This window comes from Pinus tabuliformis, chromosome 3_2, assembly GCF_031772625.1.
Source record: "Pinus tabuliformis cultivar Carrire ecotype Pingquan chromosome 3_2, CPIR1, whole genome shotgun sequence".
NCBI lineage: Eukaryota > Viridiplantae > Streptophyta > Pinopsida > Pinales > Pinaceae > Pinus > Pinus tabuliformis.
The window spans coordinates 432,187,614-432,215,266 of NC_142302.1; the positions used below are offsets into that span (position 1 = coordinate 432,187,614).

The 27,653-nt window shown below is 39.0% G+C and overlaps 1 protein-coding gene across 3 annotated transcripts in view; it reads right to left on the minus strand.

Annotated features, from left to right (window-relative positions):
- LOC149181171 (uncharacterized) overlaps positions 1 to 27,653 on the minus strand; it is a 209,038-nt gene that overhangs the window by 50,628 nt on the left and 130,757 nt on the right. For all 3 annotated transcript variants that reach the window (XM_089416479.1, XM_089416478.1, XM_089416480.1), the window contains exon 8: positions 3,051 to 3,192. In XM_089416479.1, the coding sequence (XP_089272605.1) occupies positions 3,051 to 3,192 (142 nt within the window). The remainder of the gene's footprint in view (positions 1 to 3,050; positions 3,193 to 27,653) is intronic.

The following is a 27,653-nucleotide window of genomic DNA, read 5'->3' on the forward strand; positions in this document are numbered from 1 at the left end:
TTAACGAATTTTTTAAGGTTCGATTTTTTTAATGATGCACTGAGAACTTCATTATGACAGCCATGATAGCTGTTTTATCCTACCTTCATCACTGTACTCTAGACCATCATGTTGACTGTGATCATGCGAGAGTGTATTCCATGACTGCAGGATCATTGTGATCTTTCTTACACCGAGACAGTGAGATCATGTAAAGATAGTGAGGGATCCGAAGATCTTTCCATTACATATATATATACATTGACTGTTAAGAAATAGATCCACCGAGATGAGATACTATTCCTCACTATACTGAGGTCCTTACTGTCTCATTTATTCCGAGACTATAATGGTTACTGTGGCTCTTTGTTATGCAGGGATTGTATCCTCTGAGAATGATCATTTCTGCGGCTTTGTTATTGTGCCACAATTGTAGTGTATATATATATATATATATATATATATATATATATATATATATATATATATATATATATATATATATATATATATATATATATATATATGTATGTGATTGAGACAACGTCTAACATCAATCTTATTAGGCCGAGAGAGAGGTTCTATCACTGTTGTTCTTTGTCTAGAGTCTAGACTTCTACAGGAGTATCACCAAGGCCTTGATGCCAAGACTGCTATGCGAGATCCATTGACACTGTGCCTTTGTCCTAGATCTTTGCTACTCCATTCAGTTGAGATCCTCACAGGTATGTCGAGATCACTAGCTGTGCAATTGTGATATGTCTAGGTAGATTTGTATGCTAAAATAGATATGCCGAGAATGTCTAATCCTTCAATCTCTGCAATGTCCATTATACAAGGTTATTCCTGCTCCATTGTCCTATACATGCAGCTGGGTCTTTTTTGAACCCAAAGTATCATTATAAAAATCGGCTAGGAGATCTACATGATGGGGAGGTCAGAGCTGGATTGATTGATTGCTTGGAGCGCATGGTCCCTACCCATGCAGACCAGTTGGAAATACATAGACAACTCACTGTTTTCACTATGGCAGGTGGTACCTTTGGCAAAAACTTGGCAAAGATGGCAAGAGATGTGGACCAACCAGGTAAGCAATTCCAATTTCCAATTTGTTTTTCTTTTCAAGTTAAAATTGTTTATGTTCTTTACAATTCAAATTATAAACTAAGTTACTAATTAATGTCTTTTTCTTTGCAGCACATTGGTGGGAGTCATTTGGTGGCCAGTGTCCTTAATTGCAAAGGTTTGCATTTAGAGTCCTTAGTCAAACTTGTAGTGCTTCAGGTTGTGAGCGCAATTGGTCTGCTTTTTAGTGCATACACATAAAGAAGAGAAATTGTTTGGAACAAAAATGGTTAAATGATCTTGTTTTCGTGCAATACAACCTTCGACTGAGGAGGAACCAAATGATGAGCAAAACAGCTGATCTAGATCCCATTGTGTTGGATGATATTGATCCAACATCAGAATGGGTGAAGGAGACTGAAGAACCAGCTTTTGAGGCTGATTTTGATATCGACATGGCTTTAGCGGGGGATGAAGCAGATTATGTGGTGGCATCAAAACCAGGATCAGTGGCAGCATCAAGGAAAGGCAAAGAACCAATGGAAGGCACTAGTCATGCAGGTCAACAAACTTGTGCTTCCATTAGGTCCACTTCTATTGTTATTGGTGGCATTGATACTGAGGTTGCAGATCAGGCTGGGGCATCCTCAGACTCTGAACCAGATGATGTCTATGTATCTCCTGATGATGATCTTGTGGCTAGTAGTGGTGATGAACTTGATGATTGATCATGTGTACACTATAGACTTGTAGTAGGCCAATGGCCTCATAGCTTGCAGCATTGTTTTTGGACTTTATATGCCATTTAGAGCCTCATTGCTTATGTATTTTGCTATTTTGTTGATGATATGTATTGCACTCGATGCCATTTTGATATATTCACCTTTACATGGTATATAAATGAGCAAACTTTGCATATTTTGTCTCTATTGGCTTGGAATCATGGTTTTAAATCTTAAAAACAGTTTCGTTTCATTAAAAATTAATTATTTAATGTATTTTTTTAAAACCAGTTCGTTTAGACCAAACTAGTCCCAGTTAGACCGGTTCCGGTCGGTAAACCAGTTCATTAGGTGGACCAGTCCGGTCACCGGTTCCGGTTTTAAAAACATTGAGCACAGCGATGGGTGCAGCATGGTGATGGAGTCACCTTGAAGGATCAGTTGAAGCAGTATGCCTTCGCCTGAGTTCAGATCAGCTACCTCATGTGTTATCTTCATAAAGAAGACCTTTGCTCTTATTTTGATAAGTCAAAATGTTGACTTCTAATGTATATGTACTATCTCTCTCTCTCTGCTGAACAATTGAAGAATATATAAGAAGAATTGGTCAAGGGTTTCCCCACAATGGGGTTTGTCCCTGGCTGGCACCACATCTTGTGTCCTCTTGTCTTGGCTTGTTTTCTCATGTTTATGTTTATGTTCTATCTGCAATTTACTATCATGCTGATGTGATTGGTAATCTGGAATTGATATTGAGCTAAATGGAAAAATTGAAATAAATTGCTCTAAGCATAGAACATACCAAAAATTTACACTACTGGACCAAGAATTGAGGATGTCAGTGTATGGAGATGTCAAACAACCAATAGATCTGCAAACCATGTAATTTACATGGATACTGGCAGAACAAGTACTACTGTTTAGTGATATCCTACCAACATGAAAGAAAAGGTGGCTATTAAATTTCTTCTGCCAATCTTGAAATGTAAATAGCTAAGTTACTAACCAGCTCAAATATAAGAACATAAATACACTATCTGCTATTCAACCTATGAAATTTGTTAAGGAAAAGCAAGTAAAATGATCAGTTGCATACATGATAACATTAACATTCAGAATTACCTACGAGTTGCACAGTTATTGGGAACCAAAAGAGATCCAGAGCATCACAAACTTGTTACTAGGAAATCTGTACTTGCAAAACCAATTTAGTGGCCAAAAGGTTTGTTGAACAAAATTCCAATGGCAATTTGCAGTAATCCAAGAGCTGCTCCACTAACTCACCTTTTCCTTCATTTTTTCTGATATATCACCATCAACCATTGTACTTTGGTTCTTAGCTAGCTGGGCATTTTCTTCACGTTCATGCCTACGTCGTTTTGCATTGCAGACTGCACATAGGCAGCCATCTTTATGGTGATATTTGCTGCATAACAACCAATGAAATATAGCATAAAGACTCAAAATAACATTTTCACCACTCATAAAATCCATAAAGTAAATGTTCTAGATCTTTATGTTGGCAAATAAGTTCTCTCTGTTTCGTCTATTCTTTCTCTTAAAACATTGAAGGAAAAACTTGTATCTGCTGTGTCTGAAGCTAATATAAGGCAATTACAAATTAAATATATTTTGTGTTTGGTTTATTTCTAGTTCCTCAAGATAAATAAAACAATATTTATCATGCATAGATGAATACAACTTTACAAAATCAGAACTAGTAAAATAAACATATGGGAATAATTCAGAACTTATCAAGGAAACTGAAGTTGGAATTGAAATTATATTAAACTTTAATATCCTCAAATGATCAATATAATGGTCAATGGAAGTTGGGACTGAAACACAAATCAGCATCTAAGTTACATCCAATTAAAGAGTGTTAGATGTTTCTACAAGAAAAATATATATGTAAGCTTAGCATTATAAATATATAAGACAAAAGTGAAGAAAAGGATAAGTCCCCCATGTATGCCCCAAAGAAAACTTCTCTAGGTCACGTGATGAGTACATACTGTAAGGGGCCAAGGGGGTTTGGGAATCCCCAACATAAGAGCACAAAGGGTGGTTTTGCAGCAAATGGGTGGTCAGTGCATTAAAGAGGCATGATGTTGAAATTCTGATGTTCTATGTTGTTACAATCACTTAAATCCAGAACTTCTTTATGCTGCAAAATAAGTTAAGTAATTGTAGATAGAACATAAACCATATAAACCATATGCACAATTAAAAACAACCAAGAACTCAATGAGACATAAAGAAGTTACATCAATGACCAGGGCACAACCCACAAGGGGAAAACCCAACCAAATTCTTCTTCTATTAGAAATCAATTGTTCAATGGAGATACAAAGTACAATTAGAGAATGAAGAAGTTCACCCAAATCTGAAGAATATATTTGATAGCAGTAGTTGATGCAAACACTGCATCACTTTGGCTCTCCAAGATCGGCTCTTACTCTCCAAGTCTCTCTCTCTCACAATCTCCTCCAAGTCTCTCCAGCTCTCTCTCAAGTTCGAATTCACAATGCACAAGTGAGGTGAGATGATATGAGACACATATATATAGGAGGGTCAATGAATTATTGACATAAAGGAAGAGCAATACACATGCCTTGAGGAGGAGTTACATATGCCAAAATAGGAGTGTAACTTATGCCATAAAGTAGAGTGTAACTTATGCATTTAGGAGAGAAGTGTAACTTATCCATTAAAGAGGTGTAAGAGGAATCTTTTTATTACGAGTCATTAAAGTGTGTAAAAGAGTGTAAGATACGTAAGAGCATTAAAAAGAGAGGAATGAATCCATTAAGAGAGAGAGAATAACATATGAATTAATTGAGGGGAGGTACATATGACATGATTGAGAGACTTGAATTTCTTTTTAATAATATAATAATATCATAAAAATAATAATAATAATATTGATGATTAAGTCAAAATTGAACTATTAAGATTGATTGATGATCAAAAGGGATTTTCCATCAACAATGCTTGATTACCAATTGATGCAAGGTGATTTACTATTTTTGGAAAGTCATACTTGAGACTTTCTATTTTTAGAAATTCTATTTTTAGACTTTTTATTTTTATAAATTCATCCCTGAGCTGCCAATTTTCAACACTCCCTCTCAGCTAGGGAGGAATTTTTTTTCTTGCAAAAAAAAGATATTTGATTTCTCTACTCATCTCTGTTCATCTCTACTATGTATCATCTAGAACAATGATGTCTCACTCTAATGAAGAAGAATCATCATAGGGGAGATTCATCCATCACCCTATATTCACTTGGGGGCAATGCCACTTGCCAACATATGACAAGGATCTCGCACAACCAAGTCTCATCTCTGCTTGGGGGGATCCACTTGTCAACACATGACAAGGATCTTGTACATCCAAGGCTCATCTATGCTCGAGGGGTCCACTTGTCAACACATGCAAGGATCTCGCACATCCAAGTCTCATCACTGCTTGGGGGGGTCCACTTGTCAACACATGACAAGGATCTCGCACATCCAAGGCTCATCTCTGCTTGGGGGGTCCACTTGTCAACACATGACAAGGATCTCGCACATCCAAGTCTCATCACTGCTTGGGGGGATCCACTTATCAACACATGACAAGGATCTCGCACATCCAAGGCTCATCACTGCTTGGGGGGATCCACTTGTCAACACATGACAAGGATCTCGCACATCCAAGTCTCATTAAATGTCAAGTGGTGGAACACCTACATCCTAGACAAGTCACACAGACAAGTCTCACTACACCTATTGGCCAGATAGGTGGCTCTTCCCACGTCCCAGACTGTGGGTCAGATGCATACTGAGGCCTACTCTTGTGGCACACACTACACAAGAGGTCCCTCATCCTCAGGAGCTTTTTAGCATCATTCCCTAATCCTGTGAGCTCTAGCAGGGGGAAAGGTAGCTCAGTGTTCTTGATCAGTTGTGACCGCTTCCCGGAAGGGTCACATCCATAAGTCCAAGCTGCTCTCTAAAAACCAAGAACTTTCCTTTTGGTAAAGGCTTGGTAAGAATGTTAGCTATCTAATCATCAGTCACAATATGATGGAGCATCATTGCTCCTCTCTGCACCATATCTCGAATATAGTGATTTTTTATCTCAATGTGCTTGGATTTGTCATGGAACATAGGATTTTCTGCAAGATGAATCCCACTCTTATTGTCACAATATATAATCGTTGTGTCTGCAACTTGCTCAAATAGCTCTCCAAAGAGCTTCCTCAGCCATACTACCTCATAGTTAGCCATTCTAGCTGCAATGTACTCATCTTCCCTTGTACCCAGTGCAACAGACTTTTTGCTTTCTGCTCATCCAAGAGATCATGGAATATCCCAAGCTAAAGCAGCGCCTAGAAGTGCTCTTTCTATCAACAAAGTTATCAACCCAATTAGCATCAGTATATCCATGAAGTCTTACATTTTCAGCAATATATCTCAATCCAAGATTGATGGTCCCATGTAGGTATATCAACACATGCTTTGCAACAATCCAGTGTGCATGTGATGGCTTAATCATATATTCGCTCAAAGTATTGACCGCAAAACATATGTTTGGTCTAGTGTTCACTAAGAACATCAGTGCCCCAATTAGTTGACGATACTCAGAAGGATTTGCCAAATCAAGACCTACAACTTCACCACATAGCTTCTTGAAATTCATTTCCATTGGAGAATTCATAGACTTGCATTATGTCATACCAAATCATTCCAATAGCTTGACAACATGTTTTCCTTGAGAAAGGAAAATCTCCCCAGGTCTTTGCCATAATTCAAGACCCACAAAGTAGTGCATCAAATGAAGATATTTTATTTCAAGTTAAGAACCTAACTCCTTACACTGGAGGATAAGAGGTTCACCACTGGTCAGAAATAAATCATAAACATATAATACCAAAATCAAAAGGCATACCTTGGACTATCTTGAAGTAAAGATTTGGATCAACATTACTTCTAGTAAAAACAAGCTTCATCAAGAAGCTACCAATGCAGGCATACCAAGCTCTTGGAGCTTGCTTCAAACCATAGAGGGATTTCTTCAGTCTGAACACATGAGTTTTTTGGCCATGTACTTCAAAGCCTTGTGGTTGCTCCACAAATACTTCTTCCTTGAGGAAGTCATGCAGAAAAGCAAACTTCTCATTCATTTGGTGAAGGGCCATCCTCGACAAGTAGCTAGAGCCACAATAAATCAGATGCTTGTATAATGGGCAATGGGTGCAAAGATTTCATCATAGTTTATTCCCTCTTTCTGAGCGAACCCTCTTGTTGTCTTGGAATCACTTCCCATACATCATTATGAATTATGGACTCATATTCTTTAGCCATTACATCTTTCCACACTTGATCTTTCACTACTTCTTCAAAAGTACATGGTTCATCCTAAATAATGTTGATCATGGTTACCACGTATTCCTAGGTCGGCATGGTTTCTTGCTTTCTCTGAAGCAGCATGTCTATCAACATCCAGTAAAGTGTCACGAAACCATAATCATCTTTTTCTAGCACATGGAGAAGGATCCAAGTAGTCCATGGGATCCATGGGTTCATTAGCAAGATTAGGTTCAGGCTTGGGATCTTCTTGTGCATCCAAGGCATCATCCTGTCTTTCAACATTAGCAGGAGGAGGAGTGTTAGTTGCATCTTCATCAAATGTTATATCTCTGCTAAACTCTATATTTCTTTGTCCAGGTACATATATTCTATGAGCTTTAAAATTTTCACAATAACCAACAATAATATCTTTCTTACCTTAAGCTTCCAGCTTGGTACCCTTTCCCTTTGGCACATGAAAGTAGATAGGGCAGTCAAAGATCCTTAAGTGCCCATTTTGTTCTGGGTTATATCATACAGTGGTCTCTTTCTTGATTCCAACTTCTTTGTAGAAGTCTTGAGCTCTTGTCCACTTCATGTCCACTCAAGTCATGGGATGGCTCGACACCTTCCTCAATCTTGATACAAAGGACTTGGTTCTCACATTCATCAAATGTACCTGTTGATCCCAGAACAAGAGCAAGAGCAATAGTAGCAAAGTAAATAAACATAATGAAAGTATACCTGGTGATGAGGCAGGTATTTCTTTCTTTTCTAGATGTGAGAGTGGCTCTTTCATTATCCTTCCACCAGCTTCCTCTTGGAGTTTACTCTTTTTGCACTATTCTGCACCCTGATGATCTTCACTTCATGTCCACTCAAGTCATGGGATGGCTCGAGACCTTCCTCAATCTTGATACAAAGGACTTGGTTCTCACATTCATCAAATGTACCTGGTGATCCCAGAACAAGAGCAAGAGCAATAGTAGGAAAGTAAATAAACATAATGAAAGTATACCTGGTGATGAGGCAGGGATTTCTTTCTTTTCTAGATGTGAGAGTGGCTCTTTCATTATCCTTGCACCAGCTTCCTCTTGGAGTTTACTCTTTTTGCACTATTCTGCACCCTGATGATCTTCAGGATCTATTTTTCTTGATCACATTCTCATCAAGAAGATAGTGAACGAATCATACAAATACTCATGCAAGAAAAATAACCAATGATCTACAAAGATAAATCTTAAACAAGAACAGTGACACAAAAAAACAACATAAGACTTGAAAATACTTTGGGATTGAAGGAAGTTCTCAGCTCCCTCTTGATTTGGCCTCTATAGGTTACCACTGTCCATAAGTCATATGTCATTGGCAAAAGAAATGCATCTTCTTGATCACCACTTTGAAAACTCCATCATGATCCACTCTAATCTCAGGAATTTCGAACACCATATTTCTCACATGACGTAATGCTTTATAATGAAGATGAGTGAACTTTTGGTGCCACAGTTTATATTGATAATTACTTATCATGAATCAATGCATAAATAGGTCTTCCATTGATTTTATATAGATTTTCAAATTTTGATTCCAGAGTGAAGGCATGTAATAATAATTACACATATTGACTTCATTGTCTGCAATGATATTAGTTATAATCCATCTTTGATAGTTGCAAAGGAGGTTAATTTAGAAAATATTCATCTCATCTTTTGCAAAAGTCATGATTCTTACCTACAACCACTATTGTTAGTAAACTTTAATATCAAAATTACCAAAACCCATAAGATTAAGACCATTCTCATATAATGTGAAAGAGTCAAAACTGCCCTATCTTTAGCATTTAATTTCTATCAGTTATTTGTTCATAATCTTCAATGCATTATACTTATTTTCAAGACAACACTTTCTTGCACATGCATAAATAGAAATAAAACTACTCTTTACTTTTGCATGCATTAACAAGTACCAAAACTGCAACTATTAAACACATGCAACACCTTAATTACTATCATATCTTGGGTTCCTTGAAATCTTGGAAGAACAGTAGCAATAAAATTTCAACAACAAAATTTCAGCAGTAAAATTTCAACAGCAAAATTTCAACAACAAAATTACGACTATAAAATTCAACAGTAAAATTTCAGCAATAAAAGAGGAAATATTTCAACAGAAAATGAGCAGCAAATAGAAGGAACAACAAGAGATATTTCAACAAAAAAAAGAGCTACAAATGGAGCAGACAACAAGAGATATTTGAACAGAAAAAAGAGATGTCAATGGAGCGGACAGCAAGAGATATTTCAGCAAAAGAGAGCTGCAAATGGAGCGGACAGCAAGATATATTTCAGCAAAAGAGCGTTGCAAATGGAGCGGACAGCAAGATATATTTCAGCAGAAAGAGAGTTGCAAATGGAGCGGACAGCAAGATATATTTCAGCAGAAAGAGAGCTGCAAATGGAGCGGACAGCAAAATATATTTTAGCAAAAAGAGCGTTGGAAATGGAGCGGATAGAAAAAGATATTCTAGTAGAAAGAGAGTTGGAAATGGAGTAGACAACAAGAGATATTTCAATAGAAAGAGAGTTGTAATTGGAGCTTGTCTTCACCAAAGTTCTGATACCATGTTGAAATTTTGATGTTCTATGCTGTTACAATCATTTAAATCCAAAACTTCTTTATGTTGCAAAATAAGTTATGTATTTGTAGATAGAACATAAACCATAGAAACCATATGCACAATGAAACACAACCAAAAAATCAATGAGGCACAGAGAAGTTAGGTCAATGACCAGGGCAAAACCCACAAGGGGAAAACCCCACCAAATTCTTCTTCTATTAAAAATCAATTGTTCAACAAAAATACAAAGTACAATTAGAGAATGAAAAAGTTCACCCAAATCTGAAGAATATATTTGATAGCAGTGGTTGATGCAAACACTAAATCACTTTGGCTCTCCAAAATCTGCTCTTACTCTACAAGTCTCTCTCTCTCACAATCTCATCCAAGTCTCTCCAACTCTCTCTCAAATTCGAATTCACAATGCACAAGTAAGTGAGGTGAGATGAGATGATATGAGACACATATATATAGGAGGGTCAATGAATTATTGACATAAAGGAGGAGCAATACGCACGCCTTGAGGAGGAGTAACATATGTCAAAATAGGAGTGTAACTTATGCCATAAAAGAAAGGAGTGTAACTTATGCACTTAGGAGAGAAGTGTAACTTATCCATTAAAGAGTTGTAAGAGGAATTTTTTTATGACGAGTCATTAAAGTGTGTAAGAGAGTGTAAGATGCGTAAGAGCATTAAAAAGAGAGAGGAATGAATCCATCAAGAGAGAGAGAGTAACATATGCATTAATTGAGGGGAGTTACATATGACATGATTGAGAGACTTGAATTTATTTTTAACAATATAATAATATTAGAGGGCCTTTCTCACATTATTCCTAGTGATTGTCTTTTTAAAATGTAGTTGCTTGGGTCAAGACCATTTTGGAGGGGCTAGCAATGGAGGAATAGGAAGTCCTTCTACACTTACGTGACCAAGAATCTTTATAGTATGATAAGGCACACCTTTGACATTGTCACCCGTCTAAACAAAATTTGGGGATGAAGGAACTTGTGGCATGTTGATTTTCGAGGTGCCAGTCTATTTGCAAATCACGTCTCTTTTAGAAAGGTGGTGTGGGGTGGCTTCCACCCCAAAAATTGTTGGTTGTCAAGCATAGGCTTCATTAAATTGGTGTTACAAATGTTGTTTGTGTTGGGTGTGGCAAGGATGAACTAGTGTAACATGTTTTTTGTAGATGCCACACTGCAAAAGTCTTTTCCATCATGGTTTCAAGCTGAGTATCACTTCTTCCTCGTTGCTTTGCTTTCATGGAAAGGTTCCTTTTGGGAAACACTTGGCTGATTTAAGGAAGCAATAGAACATTGTGGCACTCAATACAGTTGCTTGTTATTGGATTTCTTTAGACAACAATGTAAAATTACTTTTCAGGAGGTCCCTTCCCCTTTTAGCTTAGGGGATTTGTGAAGTTTCATGTAGGAGTTGGCTTTAATTGTGAAAGTCAAACTCAGTATAGAGGGGCATATGCTTCCTCTTTTGTCTCTTTTAGGGCATGATTTCCCCGTTACCATTATTGTTCATGCAATGTAATTATGTAACTCTCTAACCTGTGATGTACTTATTTGTTCCATGAATTAATAAAAGTAGCATTTCAAAAAAAAAAGAAATCAACTAAAATATATCACTATAGCAAACATAGATTAGTTATGTCGAATATACTTTGCAAAAGCCAACTATGTGAAACTAACAAACAATTAGCCACCGTAAATGACATTAAAATCACTTGCCAACTATGTGAAACTAACAAACAATTAGCCACCATAAATGACATTAAAATCACCCAAAACCTAGTGAAGAACATTCCTAGCAGTATATTCATCTACAACAAGAATGAAGTCAAGGATGCATTGTCTTTATTGGACTTGTTGCCTCAAAATCTAACAGGGCTTGTGAGATGCCAAGGAAAGAACTAGAATAAGATACAACAATGTGTTAAAATTGGCAACTAGGGCAAAACTTCATGTGGGTCATCTTATTCATGGCTGATAATATTTTTATTAGATTCCTCTCGTCGAGAGATGTAGGATTTATATAAATATCATCCGATTCTGATAAGTATTCATGGAGATATGAATTTATTTTGATTATGGAATTATTATCAAGCCGACCTACAACTCATGTAGGCTCAGAAGCCCAACAGTCGCATCTATTCACCCACCAACGTTGTGTATAAATATAAGAGGACTTTTCCTCATTTAGACTCACTCATCTCATCACATCTCTCTCTCTCTCGCTACTACGCAGAAATGAGTCTCTTCTCTACTACGCTGAAATGGGTCTCTCTCTCACACATGTGAAGCCGGAAACTGCTGAATTTGAAGCTGCAACTGCAGAAGTAAAGATTGACTTGCGTGGCCTAGAAGATCTCCTCTTTGGAACTGCGCTGTAGGTTCATCTGAACCTCCTCTGAAAGCCGCAACTTTTGGTGGTGGAATGAAGTCAATCCAACGAACGGTTTGCAAGATATCGACTGCCCTAGTTTGAAGCCGGAAACTGCTGAAACTGAAGCTGCAACTGCAGAAGTAAAGATTGACTTGCGTAGCCTAGAAGATCTCCTCATCTGAACTGCGCTGTAGGTTCATCTGAACCTCCTCTGGAAGCTGAAACTTTTGGTGGTGGAATGAAGTCAATCCGACGGTCGGTTTGTGAGATATGGTCTGCCCTAGTTTGATAATGAAGCCGCTAATGCTGATGCTATTGATCTAGGGTTTGCTACTGCTGATATGAATCATATTTATTGTACTATTTCTCTCTGCTGAATTATTGAAGATAAAAGAAGATTTGATCAAAGGGTTTCCCCACACATTGTGGGGTTTGTCCCTGGCTAGCTGCCACATCTTGTGTCTCTTGTCTTGGCTTGTTTTCTGTCGATCATTTAATGTTCTATCTGCACTTTACTTTATGTACATGTGATTGCTAATCGGTGGAATATAATAAGAAAAAGAAGTAAATTGTTATAAGCATAGAACATACCATAACTTAACATGGTATCAGAGCTGAGGTGAAGACAAAGCCCGAGCAAGAGCAAGAGCAATCATTGAAGAGAAGATTGGCAAGGCTATCCTAAAAGAACTATGGGGTCCTCAACACTCTTTCCTGCCGAAGACAAGCTCCATGAGAAAGCTGACTATCACGGATGGAAGATGTCTATCGATCTAACCCTTGAAGATCAAGGAGTGCTGGACCATGTAAGAGGCAATATTGTTGAGCCTTCATCAAATGCATCTGCTGCTGCCTGGAACAAATGGAAACATGGAGAAGTCAAAACAAAGAAGATCATCCGGGACTCTATCGACAAGCGCTTGGTGGCCTACATCTCTGATCTAGACACCTCCAAGGAAATCTACGACAGACTGGTGAGTTTATTTAAAGCTAAGTTGCACAAAACGGGGAAACGGGTACAAGTTTCCGAAACGGGAAGCGATACGAAACGCGACCTCCCCAAATTTTGGAAACGGGGAAACGCGAATATATATATATATATATATATATATGTGCAATCATAAAGCATAAATGATACATTATAATTTATTACACTTAAACATTAAGATTTAATTTACATCACATTTACTCATGAATGATCACATAATGAGAATAAAAATATCGGAATATGCAAAAGCAACGTTTATTATATATCCAAATCTCAAAATCAGCCTTTATTTATATTAATATATGAAGCTGCAAGTACAATAAAGATTATAAGGCTGCAAGAGAGAGATCCAAATCAGGATTTTCTGCATCCACATCCCATTCTTTAGAAGGACCACTGTTGTATTGGGAGTCTCCTCCTACATAGTCGAACGACCTTAGTGCTCTTGATTAAATACACGTTTCATACCTTAGTACCCTACATGATCTTGATTATTAGGAGTTTCCCTTGCATAGAGGGCTTGATTCTCTTGATTAAATACAAGTTCCATACCTTAGTACATGATAAAATCCAATGGAAACATTACAATCCCCCCAACCCTGAAATCCTGAAAAACAAATAAGTCTGCTGGATTTTGAGTGAGATCTAAAATTCTACTTTCTCCATATGAAATCCAATGAGGGCGAAACCACTCTCAAACATCCTGAGTCATTTCATGGTAATGTTAAAAATTTAAGTAAAAGGATGAAAATGAAAAATAAAGGAGAATATCACTTTTACTTTAAGAATTTAACATTACCATGAACTGCATATGCCTCAAACTTCCTGATGAATTGCATATCAACACTAGGGCAAAAATTCACTTTTATAACTTTAGACACACATCTAGAAGTCACTAACATACCCTAAAAGTAAATTAAAAAACAAATTAAATTAAAAAAAAAAAAACACAAGTTAATGAGGAAACGTGGGTCGTATGGCCCTGAAACACGTTTCCGGCCATACTGGCCACGTTTCCGTTTCAGGAAACGTGGCAGTATGGCCGGAAACGCATTTCACGGCCGTACCAAACGCGTTTCCATACGGAAACGGACCTCTATGCCACGTTTCCTGCAACATAGATTTAAAGTTAATGATGCAAATCAAGTTTTGTTTCTTAGAAATAAGTTGAGGGAAATCAAGAAGGGTAAAGATGAAAGTATGCAAGCATACTTCTTAAGAATCACCGAGATCAAGAACGATCTCCTATCTATTGAGGAAACTATTACTGACAGAGAAATGGCACTTACAACTCTTGGAGGATTGCCATTTGAATGGTATGTGTTCAGGACTACTCTTTTGAACTATAATGTAATTCCTGGTTTCGAGGAATTAATGGCTAGATGCATTCAAGAAGAAACAAGGGAAGAAGAGCAAGAAATGCCCATGCCTAAAGGTCCTCCTACTGCTTTTTCTTCTCATGCTAAGGGAAGAAATAATTCTGGGTCTAAATCAAAAGGAAAGGATGGATCTAAGGGTGGAAGAAAAGGACGATGTTTCATCTGCGATGTAGCAGGTCACTATGCAAGGAAGTGCCCTGATAGAAAGTATTCACACTAGGATGATGATCAAAATCCCTCTGATGGCAATCAAAGGAATGACAAATTCAATAGCAAAGGTAAGAGGAGAGCTGGGAATCAAGGAAGAGGACAAGCATTCAAGAAGGCTAGAAATTCTAGGATGTATTAAATGCACCTGACCTCAAAAGGAACCTAGTGTCCATTCTGGCAATGGAAGACAGAGGCTACAAGGTAACCTTCAGCAATGGCAAGGTATGTATATGGAAAAATAATGTTAAAGATGCCTTTACTCTTGGGTTTAGTGTTGATTCATTATATCAGGTCTATGGAAGTCCGCTAGGTGTCATGTCTTGTGACACAACTCTTCAGTCCGAACTTTGGCATCAGAGGTTTGCCCACCTTCATTACAAAGCTCTACTTGGTGTAAAACAAATGGTGACAGGGATGCCCGAATTCCAAGTAGAGAAAGAAGGTGTATGTCCGGGATGTGTCGAAGGAAAGCTCAAAAGGGGACCGTTCCCCTCAAGCCAAAGCAAGACCTCCGATGTATTACAGTTGGTTCACTCAGGCATATCTGAGGCTGGCATTAAGAAGGAGACTACTACACCACATACTCCTGAGCAGAATGGTGTGGTGGGAAGGAAGAACCACACGATGATGGAAGTTGTTCGGGCCATGCTACATGATCAAAGACTTCCAAAGTTTCTATGGGCTGAAGCTGCAAACACTGCCGTATATTTACAAAATCGATGCCCTCATCAAGCATTGGGTTCCAAGACTCCTGAAGAAAAATTCACCGGTAAGAAACCAGATGTTTCTCATTTTAAAAATTTTGGAAGCCCTGTATACTTTCATGTGCCGAAAGAGAAAAGAAATAAATTGGGAGCATCTGGAAAGAAGGGAATTTTCGTGGGCTATGGTGAAAATACTAAAGGCTATAGAATCTATGTAGCCGGTCAAAGGGAAGTCATAATTAGTCATGATGTCACCTTTGACGAAGATATGGCTCTCAGCAAGGTGGAAAATCTGCTGACTTTGAGTAGCTCTCAAGAAGCCGACACCAGGGAACCGAAAGAAAAGGATGATGAATCAATGCCTGATGTAGAAGAACCCATGGATCCGATTGATCCTCCTCCATATGAGCCTTCCTCTTCTAGGAAGAGGCCTTCATGGCTTAAGGGGTTACTTGATGATGCTGAAGGACATGCTGCACCCCGAGGAACCTTTCGTGAAAGTAAGAAACCTAATAGGTATCAAGGATACCTGACCATCATGAGCACGATCATACAAAATGAGCCTTCGTCATTCTCAGATGTTGTCAAGCATCAAGTATGGAAGGATGCTATGACCAAAGAATATGAGTCTATCATAAAGAATGATGTTTGGGAAGTAGTTCCCAGACCCCAGGACAAGACTGTTGTTACTTCCAAATGGCTTTACAAGATAAAGCATGCAGCAGATGGAAGCACAGAAAAGTATAAGGCTCGTTTTGTTGCTCGAGGTTTCTCCCAAAAGGAAGGTATAGACTATGATGAGATATTTGCACCTGTTGCCAGATATACGACCATCCGCTCGATCATAGCCCTTGCCGCTTCACAAGGATGGAACCTATATCAGATGGATGTCAAGACTGCGTTCTTGCATGGCTCGATCAAAGAAGAGGTCTACGTGGAGCAACCCGAAGGATTTGAGATTTATGATCGAAAATCTCATGTATGCAGGTTGAAGAAAGCTCTCTATGGGCTGAAGCAAGCACCCCGAGCATGGTATGAGAGGATCGATAGCTACTTGATGAAGCTGGGATTCGCTAGGAGTGAAGCCGATCCTAACCTTTACTTTAAGTTTGAAGATGACAAGCCTCTCATACTGGTGTTGTATGTGGATGACCTCTTTCTAACAGGTGCAGACCCTCTCATTCACAAATGTAAGAGGGAGCTGGCCTCTGAATTTGAAATGAAAGACCTAGGACTGATGCACTACTTCCTAGGACTTGAAGTGTGGCAGAAGCCAAGGGAAATTTTCCTATCTCAAGGAAAATATGTGGTAAATATATTGGAAAGATTCGGTATGATGGACTACAAGCCTGTGACTACCTCGAGGATCTTAACTTTTAGAAGTTATATGGTAGTGATGTCGGACCAGACTTGGGAAATGCCTCTGAGTTTCAAAAACTCATTCGCATTGATGTTCTTGGTGAACCTCCGTCCGAACATATGTTTTGCAGTTAGCATTGTGAGCTCATATTTGGTTGAGCCTCACTGGATTGATGCCATGAATCTTCTGAGATGTCTTCAGGACACAATCTCTCATGGATTAAGATACACTGCCGGAGATGTGAAACTACTTGGATATACTGATGTTGATTAGGTAGGCAGTGTGGTGGACCGTAAGAGCACTTCCGGGTACTGTTTCACCTTGGGATCTGCTTCGATATCCTGGATGAGCAGGAAGCAGAAGTTGGTGGCTTTGAGCACCACCGAAGCAGGATATATTGTTGCTAGCATAACCTCGTGTGAGGCAATCTGGTTGCGAAAGCTCTTCAGTGAGCTGTTTGGATTTACATTGGATACCACTATGATTCTCTGTAACAACCAGAGGTGGGATTCGATTATTGAGGAATCCCGTATTCGTCAATTGCTCCAGCAGATAGACATCATCTGGAATATGGTAAGTCGATGAGCAAGGAAGCTCCATCACATTAAGATGATGTACAGGTTGATACACCTTGTCAAAGCCCCCAGGAAAGATCTAATCTGTGATTTTCCCAAACGACTTGGAGTCAGCAAGAAACCTTTGTACAAGGGTCCTGCATGTTGCATACATTGAGCTCGTTGTAACTATCGTACTCCCTACGCTAGGATGACCTCCATTGATCTGGGATCAATGATACTGGTCTGGGACCAGTGGTAGGAGTTGTACCATACTATGACGCTGACTTCGGGTCGGTTGAGACTGGTCTGGGATCAGTGGTACATACTCTGAGACTGACTTTGAGTCAGTGGAGGATGATATTGGTCTGGGACCATTGGAGTTGTACTCACTATGACGCTGACTTTGGGTTGGTTGAGACTGGTCTGGGACCAGTGGTACATACTCTGAGACTGACTTTGAGTCAGTATGATACATCCTCGATCATTTCTTCTTCTTCATAATTCGGACAAAAGCAGAGCAGAATAGAACAATGCAAGAGCAGAGCAGAACAGAGAAAAACAGTACAGATCAGTGCAGGCAGAACAAGACAAAGCAGAACAGGCAGAATAGAGCAGAGCAGGGCAAGGGTCAGGCTGTACAGGGCAGTGCATTTGATGGATGAATAGTAACGACCGATAGACAGATTGCAGATAAAGTTCTCCATGGTTGAGAGGGAGTGTTAAAATTGGCAACTAGGGCAAAACTTCATGTGGGCCATCTTATTCATGGCTGATAATATTTTTATTAGATTCCTCTCGTCGAGAGGTGTAGGATTGATATAAAGATCATCCGATTCCGATAAGTATTCATGGAGATATGAATTTATTTTGATTATGGAATTATTATCAAGCCGACCTACAACTCATGTAGGCTCAGAAGCCCAACAGTCGCATCTATTCACCCACCAACGTTGTGTATAAATATAAGAGGACTTTTCCTCATTTAGACTCACTCATCTCATCACATCTCTCTCTCTCTCTACTACGCAGAAATGAGTCTCTTCTCTATTGCGCTGAAATGGGTCTCTCTCTCACACATGTGAAGCCGGAAACTGCTGAATTTGAAGTTGCAACTGCAGAAGTAAAGATTGACTTGCGTGGCCTAGAAGATCTCCTCTTTGGAACTGCGTTGTAGGTTCATCTGAACCTCCTCTGAAAGCCGCAACTTTTGGTGGTGGAATGAAGTCAATCCAACGAACGGTTTGCAAGATATCGACTGCCCTAGTTTGAAGCAGGAAACTGCTGAAACTGAAGCTGCAACTGCAGAAGTAAAGATTGACTTGCGTGGCCTAGAAGATCTCCTCATCTGAACTGCGCTGTAGGTTCATCTGAACCTCCTCTGGAAGCCGAAACTTCTGGTGGTGGAATGAAGTCAATCCGACGATCGGTTTGTGAGATATGGTCTGCCCTAGTTTGATAATGAAGCCGCTAATGCTGATGCTATTGATCTAGGGTTTGCTACTGCTGATATGAATCATATTTATTGTACTATTTCTCTCTGCTGAATTATTGAAGATAAAAGAAGATTTGATCAAAGGGTTTCCCCACACATTGTGGGGTTTGTCCTTGGCTAGCCGCCACATCTTGTGTCTCTTGTCTTGGCTTGTTTTCTGTCGATCGTTTAATGTTCTATCTGCACTTTACTTTATGTGCATGTGATTGCTAATCGGTGGAATATAATAAGAAAAAGAAGTAAACTGTTATAAGCATAGAACATACCATAACTTAACACAATGAGGTGGCTGCCACTGTCACTTTAGCACTCCACCTCCTGCTCTTTAGTGGAATTTCACCACATAGGAGGCTTCCTAGTACATATCACCTAAAGGGTATTTTAAGTCAATAGGCTTAAGGTGATGTAATAGAAAGGATTAGTCAAGGTACTTCTCACTTTGATAAGGGCACAATTCTTTATGCTAAGGAACAATGTACCATGAAATAGGCCTTAAAAAGAATACTTGAGACCTAGGTTTTCAAGATATGATTCAATAAGAGAGAATCTAGGCATACAAGTATAAGAAAAGGTTTACTTTAAGGATATAATCAACAATATGGAATGGTAAACCTTCAACAAGCCCTAAGTTGAAGCCTTTTTGCAGAACTATGGTTTTAAGAGGCTCTAAATTGCCTAGGGTTGATGACATCAGCCCTAATGAGGCAATTTTAATCATGGAAGATGCCAAATCAGATCCAACATTGCACTTATTCAAGCCCTAGTTGGATTCAGCCCTTGCACTTTCCCTAGCAACTTGCCTTGAAGGGCCGAAAATGTAAGGAAGAGGAAAAGACAAAAGTTTTTCAATATTTTTTATCATCAAAAGGAATCCTGGTGTTGTCTTTTCCCTACTTGGGTGATGGAGTTTTAGGAATTTAAACAATAGAGATATCAAATTTTTGCGTGGGTAAGAGGGAAAACCCTACTTTTCACTTTCTAACCCTAGCTATATGAGGGGAGAAAGTAATTAGAGAAATGCTCATTAGGAGGTTTTATAGGGAGTTGAAGGATAATAGATTGAAGTTTGAACATGCAACAATTTACCAAGAATTTCCAATAAAAATTTGCAATTAGACAAGGAACAAATAGAAACCTAGCAGTATTTTATTACATGGAATACCATTTAAGATATGTAGTAAATACTCACAAATTATCCAAGAACATGCCTTCTTTCAATCCCAAAATGATGTCTTCAACACAAAAACTAGTCTCCAATAGCAAAAATCCACATCAAATCACATCTCCTCAAGCAGCAAAATATAATAAGCTAAGTCAGGCTTTTCTAGAGAGGCTGAAATCCACAAGTGTGATGATGATAAATGAAAAGAGGTGATCCTCTTTTTATATGAGGTCTATCACCTCTAATAATCCACTAAAAGCCCCTAAAACAAGTTTAATTTTGAGTAGACACAAAATAAAAAGGGTTACAAGCCAAACCACTAGCTCAATAATAAAATATGCCAATACATGCCCACACTTGTGAGCCATAAGCCCTCAATAAGCATGATGCCATGCCCTTTTAGGGCTCAAAATGCTCCAAAAGTGTAATGGAAGAGTTGGATGAGTCTCCAAGCATCATGATCACCCTCAATTTGAGAAAGGGTCTTCAAATCAAGCCTCAAAGCATCTCCATGTTGTTGTACTTGTTTCCCATAGGTAGTGCTTGGCTGCAAAAACTACGCTAGGAAACCAACTCAACCAGCCTTTAGGTTCAAGCTGGCCCACGAACCAGAGGGAGCTCCCTTAGTGGTTACGAGGCTTTGTTTAACGTTGTTCATCTGTCACTGAACAGCAGCCTATGAAGCACAATGACCAGATTTATGGTTTTAATTAGGGGTGGTTGGCGATCAATGATAATCCCTAATCATGATTAAAGGCCTCTCTCACAGGGTCCCTTCTGAAAGTGTCAGCTTCCAGCCTGACAGAATGACTTAGCTTTTTCAAGAATTATGGTAGAAGAATGTAAGGGGATTCCTAATAATTGAGCAGTCAGACTGACTACTTAACAACTAGGGAAATTTGGATGCATGTAGAAGATTTCTAAAGCCCAACAAAAACATATTCAAAGGTAACATAAGGCCAAAGTGAAATTGATTCCAAGAGGAGCTATTTCAGACAGATAGTCTAATAAGCTAATCTCTTTTAATGGCTATCAGAAAACATAAAGCAAAAACCAGTCAAAGAGGAGTTATCTTGAACAAACAGTCCAATAAGCTAATCTCTTTCTAAAGGTTATGATTTTGCAAGGAATTACAGAGAGATTAAGACTTAATCTACCTTACCCAAAGCTTCCTACAATTGCTTTGAACATATGTAGAAACAAGTTATGAAAACACCAGAAAGACATACGAGAAACACAAAATTCTGTCATAACTGGAGCGGAAGGCTTTCATTAGAATTCTACAAGAGAAGCTATTATATAGTTTAAGAGCCATGGCATCAAAATCCCACCCATATTACTTCAATTGATGAAGTATTTATACCATAGTTGCGGGGGAGTGCCCCCCCCCCCCAAAACCCGCTCCCGAATCGCGCTCCGGGCGGGAGCGGCTCCGGAGCGCACTCCCAAAATCGCTCCCGGACGGGAGCAATTTTCGGGAGCGCGCTCCCAAAAAAAAATTGCGCTCCCTGCCATTTTCGAGAGCGTTGTAGGGAGCGGTCGCTCCGTCGCTCCCGGAGCGAATTTTTAAGCCCGAGAGCAATCGGGGAGCGATCGCTCCCGGGCATTAAAAAATCGCTCCGGGAGCGTTTCGAGCGGCGTCGAGAGCGATCCGGCGGAAAAAAAATCCACGGACCTCAAAAAAAAATTAAATTTGAAAAAAAAAATATTGTTTTAAAAGCCTAATGGGCCTAAAAAAACTTCATTATCACTTCATTGAGTTGAGTTTGTTGGACAGCAAGAGCAAAGAAGCAAGGAGAAGCAAGGAGCAAGTGCTGAGGAGCGAGGAGCAAGTGCTGAGGAGCGAGGAGCAAGTGCCGAGAAGCGAGGAGCAAGCCTACAGAGATAAGTAACTTAGTAATTTAGTTAGTTTAGTTAGTTTAATTTAATTAGGTAGTAATTTAGTTAATTTAATTTAGTTTATTTAGTTTAAAAATCATGAATTTAAATTAAATTAATTAATCCCAATAAATTAAATTAATTTGCAGATTCAAGAATCAAAACCTTACAAACATCAAACACCATGGACCTGGCTATATTTATTGGCATTTTCCTCTTCTTGGTCCCTTTTATGGTTATTATGGTGCCGGAGAGTAGGAAACGGAGGGGCCAAACTAAAGAGGGGGATGAAGACGCTGGAGAAAGTCAAATTGGTGAAAACTCCGGTGAGGAGGAGCTGGAGGAGGGTGAACATGACCCTCAAAAAACTAAACAAGACCAAACTCCATTGTGGAAATATGTTAACAGGGTTGAAACAGGGAGAGGGGGTGGAACCACTAAATTTCATTGCCCCCATTGCAACACTGATTACACAGGTTCATACACCCGTGCTAGAAGACACCTCTGTGGGAAAAGGCCATGGGATGGAGACAAACAAATAGGAATCAAAACTTGTACAACGGTGTCAGCAGCGGATAGAGCTAAATACATAAGGGAAGAGGAGGAAGCCCAATACAAATCAAAAAAATCAAGGGGTTTCTTTGAACCAAGCTCACAATCACAAAGAACTCCTTCAGCATCCTCCCAAGGCAGTGGATATGGAGGCACAGGGTCATCATCTTTAAGGCGTAGAACCATATCAGATTTCCTTGATGAGGGGTGTAGGAATGATGTGGATTCAAAGATTTATAGGTTTCTCTATGCATGTGGGATACCATTCAATGTTCTTCGCTCACCTTATTGGCACGAAATGGTTTCTGCCACAAATGATGCCCCTAAAGGATACAAGAGCCCTGGGTATGACAAGGCAAGAACCGTTGGCCTTGATCATGAAAAAGCAAAAATATCACATTCTTTGAATAGAATGACAAGTTCTTGGACTGACCATGGGGTGTCCATTGTATCTGATGGATGGACAAATGTAAAAGGCAAGCCATTGATAAGTGTTCTTGCTATGTCTGTTAGTGGTCCCATCTTTCTAACTGCACATGATTACTCAGACAAGTTCAAGACCGCCATCAACATTGCAGAAGCATTACTTGAAACAATTGAGTGTATTGGGCCATACAATGTCATCCAAGTCATCACTGATAATGCTCCTAATTGTAAGGCAGCGGGTGCAATTATTGAGGATAAATACCCCAACATATTTTGGTCTGGATGTTTGGTTCACACATTGAACCTTCTATTGCATGATATTCTCAAGAACAAAAATGAACAATACCAATGGATTGGTGATTTGTACAAGAAAGGCAAACAAATGATAAAATTTATTACAAATCATAGCAATACCCATGGCCTTTTCCGCAGTCACTCGAGATTGGAGTTGTTGAAGATTGCGAAGACCAGATTTGGTAGCTATTACCTCACCTTTGGGCGCCTTTTGAAGGTAAGAGAGGCATTGGCTAGCATGGTATCAAGTCCACATTGGCAAGTATTAAAGGAAAGGGCTACAAATGCAGCTGACAGGGGAGGTTTTGAAATGGTGGAGGAGGCCGCTCTTGATGGTCAATTTTGGACAACTGTGAGGCAAGTATTGGATTTCACCAAGCCCATTTATCACATGATTCGGTTTGCAGATACAGACAAACCAGTGATTGGCGAGGTGTATGAGCAGATGGATACCATGTTGGGGGAAATAAAAGATATTGTTCATAACAGAGATCCCGACTTGTACAAACTGATTCACGATTGTGTGTGTGAACGGTGGAATAGACTTAATCTTCCACTACATTGCTTGGCATATATCCTTACACCAAAATACTACTCTACATCTTGGTTGGGCCAACCTGCAACAGGGGGTGGGGTTAGGACCAAACCCCATTTAGATCCAGAGGTAACTAGAGGATATTTGGAAGCCTTAGAAAAGTTGGTACCTGACAGGGAGGAATGTGCAGCGGTGCGCTTTGAAATAGGTAGATACTTCAGTGGCACTGGTTTGTATGGTAACTTCCATGCAATGGACGACAAAGATAGATTTGATACTCTCACATGGTGGGAAACATATGGCGGGCATGGACTTTTGCCAAAATTGTCAAAAAAAAGTTCTTTCACAGGTTGTAAATACTTCTTCTGCAGAGAGGTGTTGGAGCACCTACAGCTACATACATAATGTGAAAAGAAGCAGACTCAATGAAAACTGAGCAGAAAGCTTGGTTTATGTGCACTACAACTTGAGGTTGTTGAGTCATTACTGTGATCGGGCTTATGAGGATCCCACATATAAAATTTGGGACAATCACCCAGAGGATGACAATTTGGAGGATGGCATTGTACATATTGAAGAACTGGAAGAGGAACTTGTAAGGGATGACGATGAAGCAGCTGCAGCAGCCATGCCACCTCCACCTCCACCTCCACCATCCAGTAGCAGTGCTCGAGGTCCGAGTCTTGTTCCTTTGCTGTCGCCACCTCCATCTACACCCTCACGTGGAGGTTCTAGTTCTGGCCGTCAGTCTGTGCGGGAGACTCCTAGAAGACCACCACGACCTGCTTATACTCCTGGAGACTCTCGTGGCAAGGGCCACATGTAGATTTACAGTTTACTTGTCTTTTTTAGTTTCTATTAGACTTTAGTTTTCATAACTGTTGAGTTTTGAGTCCTTGACTCTTGACTCTTTCATATCATAATGATATTTTTTGTAAACAATATATCACTGTGACAATGAAAATTTGAAGTTTGAAGTTGGGCCTTGGCAATTATAACTCAGTGGTAATGATTGTGAATTATGAATATGATGCTTCGTGAAAGACTAAAGTTGTTTCATTTCATTTCATTATTCATGTTTCATTTTATAAATTTATAACATTTCATATCATGTTAACAGTTAGTAGTTAGGACTTAGAAATATCTTAGATATTACTTCTTGTAATGGTTAAACTTAGCTTACAAGTACAAATTTGGTGATCAATGATAATAAATGTTATTGAATTTTCAATTTTGAAAGCTTGAAGTTGAAACTTTAAGATTGAATTTGATGAATCATGATTCATGAGACTCAATATGTTACAGTTGTAATATGTATTTTACTAACTTGTGGACATGGTTGATGACAATTATAATTTCTAGATGATTGATGTGATATGGTTCAATGATCAATCTATGTTTTTTTATGTTTTTTATGTCTAATTCATCATTCTACATGTTTTTGTTGACATATATGTATCAAAAATTAAAAAATATAAAAAATATATATATTTTTTAAAAATTGCTCCCGGATTCGCTCCCAAACCGGGAGCTTCTAAAAATGGTCGCTCCCACTCCCGTTTTCGCTCCCGCTCCCGCCCCCAAGCAACATGGATTTATATAATTTCCTCACAAAATATCTTGATAAAAATATCAAGAGCTATTACAAATATCTGAAAACTCTATTACAAAAATAGAACACAAATAAAGGTAACTAAAACTATTTGAAGAGTTCTTGTACTATCCTTGAGGATTTCTGTTGATAAAGAAGAGAAATTCGAATTTGATTGCAACTCATATTTGATGAGGTGGCCTCCAAGTCACTAACTGTCTTGAGCTTTTTCCTCCCGAATTTCTGAAAAATAGGGTCCAGTCATCCCTTCGAATATCTCAATCCGAGCTAGCTATGTGAAAACTGAGAGAGGTTTTTGTAGTCTAGTATCTTAGGAACAAAAACTCCTCTAGTTTCCCAAGATTCATCTTTGATTATCCATAATAGTTTTTGCAAAAAGGTGGCTTAAACAGGACATTGCACAGTCGGAAAAATAGGCTAAACATGATGAGAGTGTATCTCCCAACCCCTGACACCTGTGTGAAAAGTGAGATAGGCTTTTGTATTTTGGAATCTTATGAACCAAAACCTCTTCCAGTTTCCAAATATTCATCTTTTTTTAGTCAAAATATCCTCTGCAAAAAGGTGACTAAAACAGGAAATTTCTTGAAAACATGCCTTCAAAGATGCATTTGCATCTCCCAAACCATAATAGCTGTTAGAAAACTGAGAGGTTTTTGTACACGAGGATGTTATCAACAAAAACCTCTTTCAGTTTTTGAAAATTCGTTCTTAATTGTTTCTAAACCATGTTTGAATTTACTTTATTACATCATTTAATCATGTTTAAATGCGTGATTAACTAAATCAACAAGCTAATGAAACTTAAATTTAAATTTTGAGGGCGCATTTACTCTTGCAGGCCCATTTATTATTTCTAAACTACTAAAACCTATTATACCAGCAAATTTAAATTATCGAAACTGATGATGTTACAACACATGTGTCCAAAAGCCAGCTTTGGGTGCCCTATATCATCTATATGTGTTCCATGTAGACAACGTGGTGTACTCTCTCTCCAGCTTGGGGCTCCATCAAGTGCAACAAGCCCTCCTCAATCATCTTGGGGGATAATCTAATTTAGGCTCTTAATCAAGGCATGTCCACCAAGTAATGTCAAGGCCAACCTGGGGGCATGTTGGGTTCACTGGTACATCATCAAGAAACCTCAATGCTAAGCAAGATAAGCTTAGTGTTTTGGCATCCGAGGGTGCTTTAGGGTGTTCATCAACTACCATGATCATCTATGTGTGCAACGCTCAGCTAAATAAGGGCAATGTTGCATTTGTAAGGTCATCATACTCTCCGGAAGGGTTGTATGGCCTGGCATCATGTGGAGTAGGAGTGGGGTAATGTGCCCTTAAGGCCTCACCTGCTTTGTGCAAAACCACCTAGCAAAACCATCTCAAACTCAGGTGAAAGAAATCATTCATTAGAGACAATAACAATAGATGCATCTAAGTGGACTGTACTTAACTTAAGGGCATAATATTACTTCAAACCGGGATCACCTTCAAACATCTAACTAGACCACGTCCCATAAAAGTGTTTCCTACCTCTGTAGGGGTGGCTAAGTAATCAACCTTATTAGGTGCTTCCAGCCCCTAAGGGCAGGAGGCATTTCCAAGATCAACCCTTCAATCCATAGGTGTTAGTGAGAATAGGTGGCAACGGAGGGAAATGACTTCATGGCCAAGTGCCATGGTTAGGGAACCAGCTAGTGAGAGTCCACATCACGAGTGTATAGATGTTGTAATGGAGGGAGCAATCATAGAGGCATAAGTTACCTCTTTCCTTGGCCTACCTTTTCCACCCTGTTACCTCTCTTCCAGCAAGGGTAACTATATCATTTTTTTCTCTTTCACGGGCATTCAGACAATCCCATGACTATGACAGTCCTATCTAGAAGTGGGTATATAGTTCATATAGTAGTTTGGACCACTTGGGTTAAACTTTTGAGAATATCATTGACCTGCAAGTACCCAAACTTATTCTCAATACAATGTTGATAGAAATTTCACCCTATCTGCATTGCAGTATAAATGTGTCACTGTTCTCCATGATAGTCAAGCACAGGTGTAGACAGAACTACATTGAAAAATTCATGAGATTCTGAGATTCTCATGTACCCCAAGAAGGATATTTGTCCATGTTACCCACAAGTTTGTTGTTTCATATAATGGAGGTCATCTGTTTTGTTTTGAGCTAATTTTGATGCCCCCAAAAAAGCAATTACAAAACGGTCTAAAGGATATAACAACATCATCATATCTCAAGTATGTTATTTTAGAGTATATTTCAATATGGAGGCATGGCATAATTTATGCATGTCGAAGTTTATTATGAAGCATATCGCGAAGGAGTATCAACAAGGACTCTATTGATCGTTCTGGGCAGCAACAAAC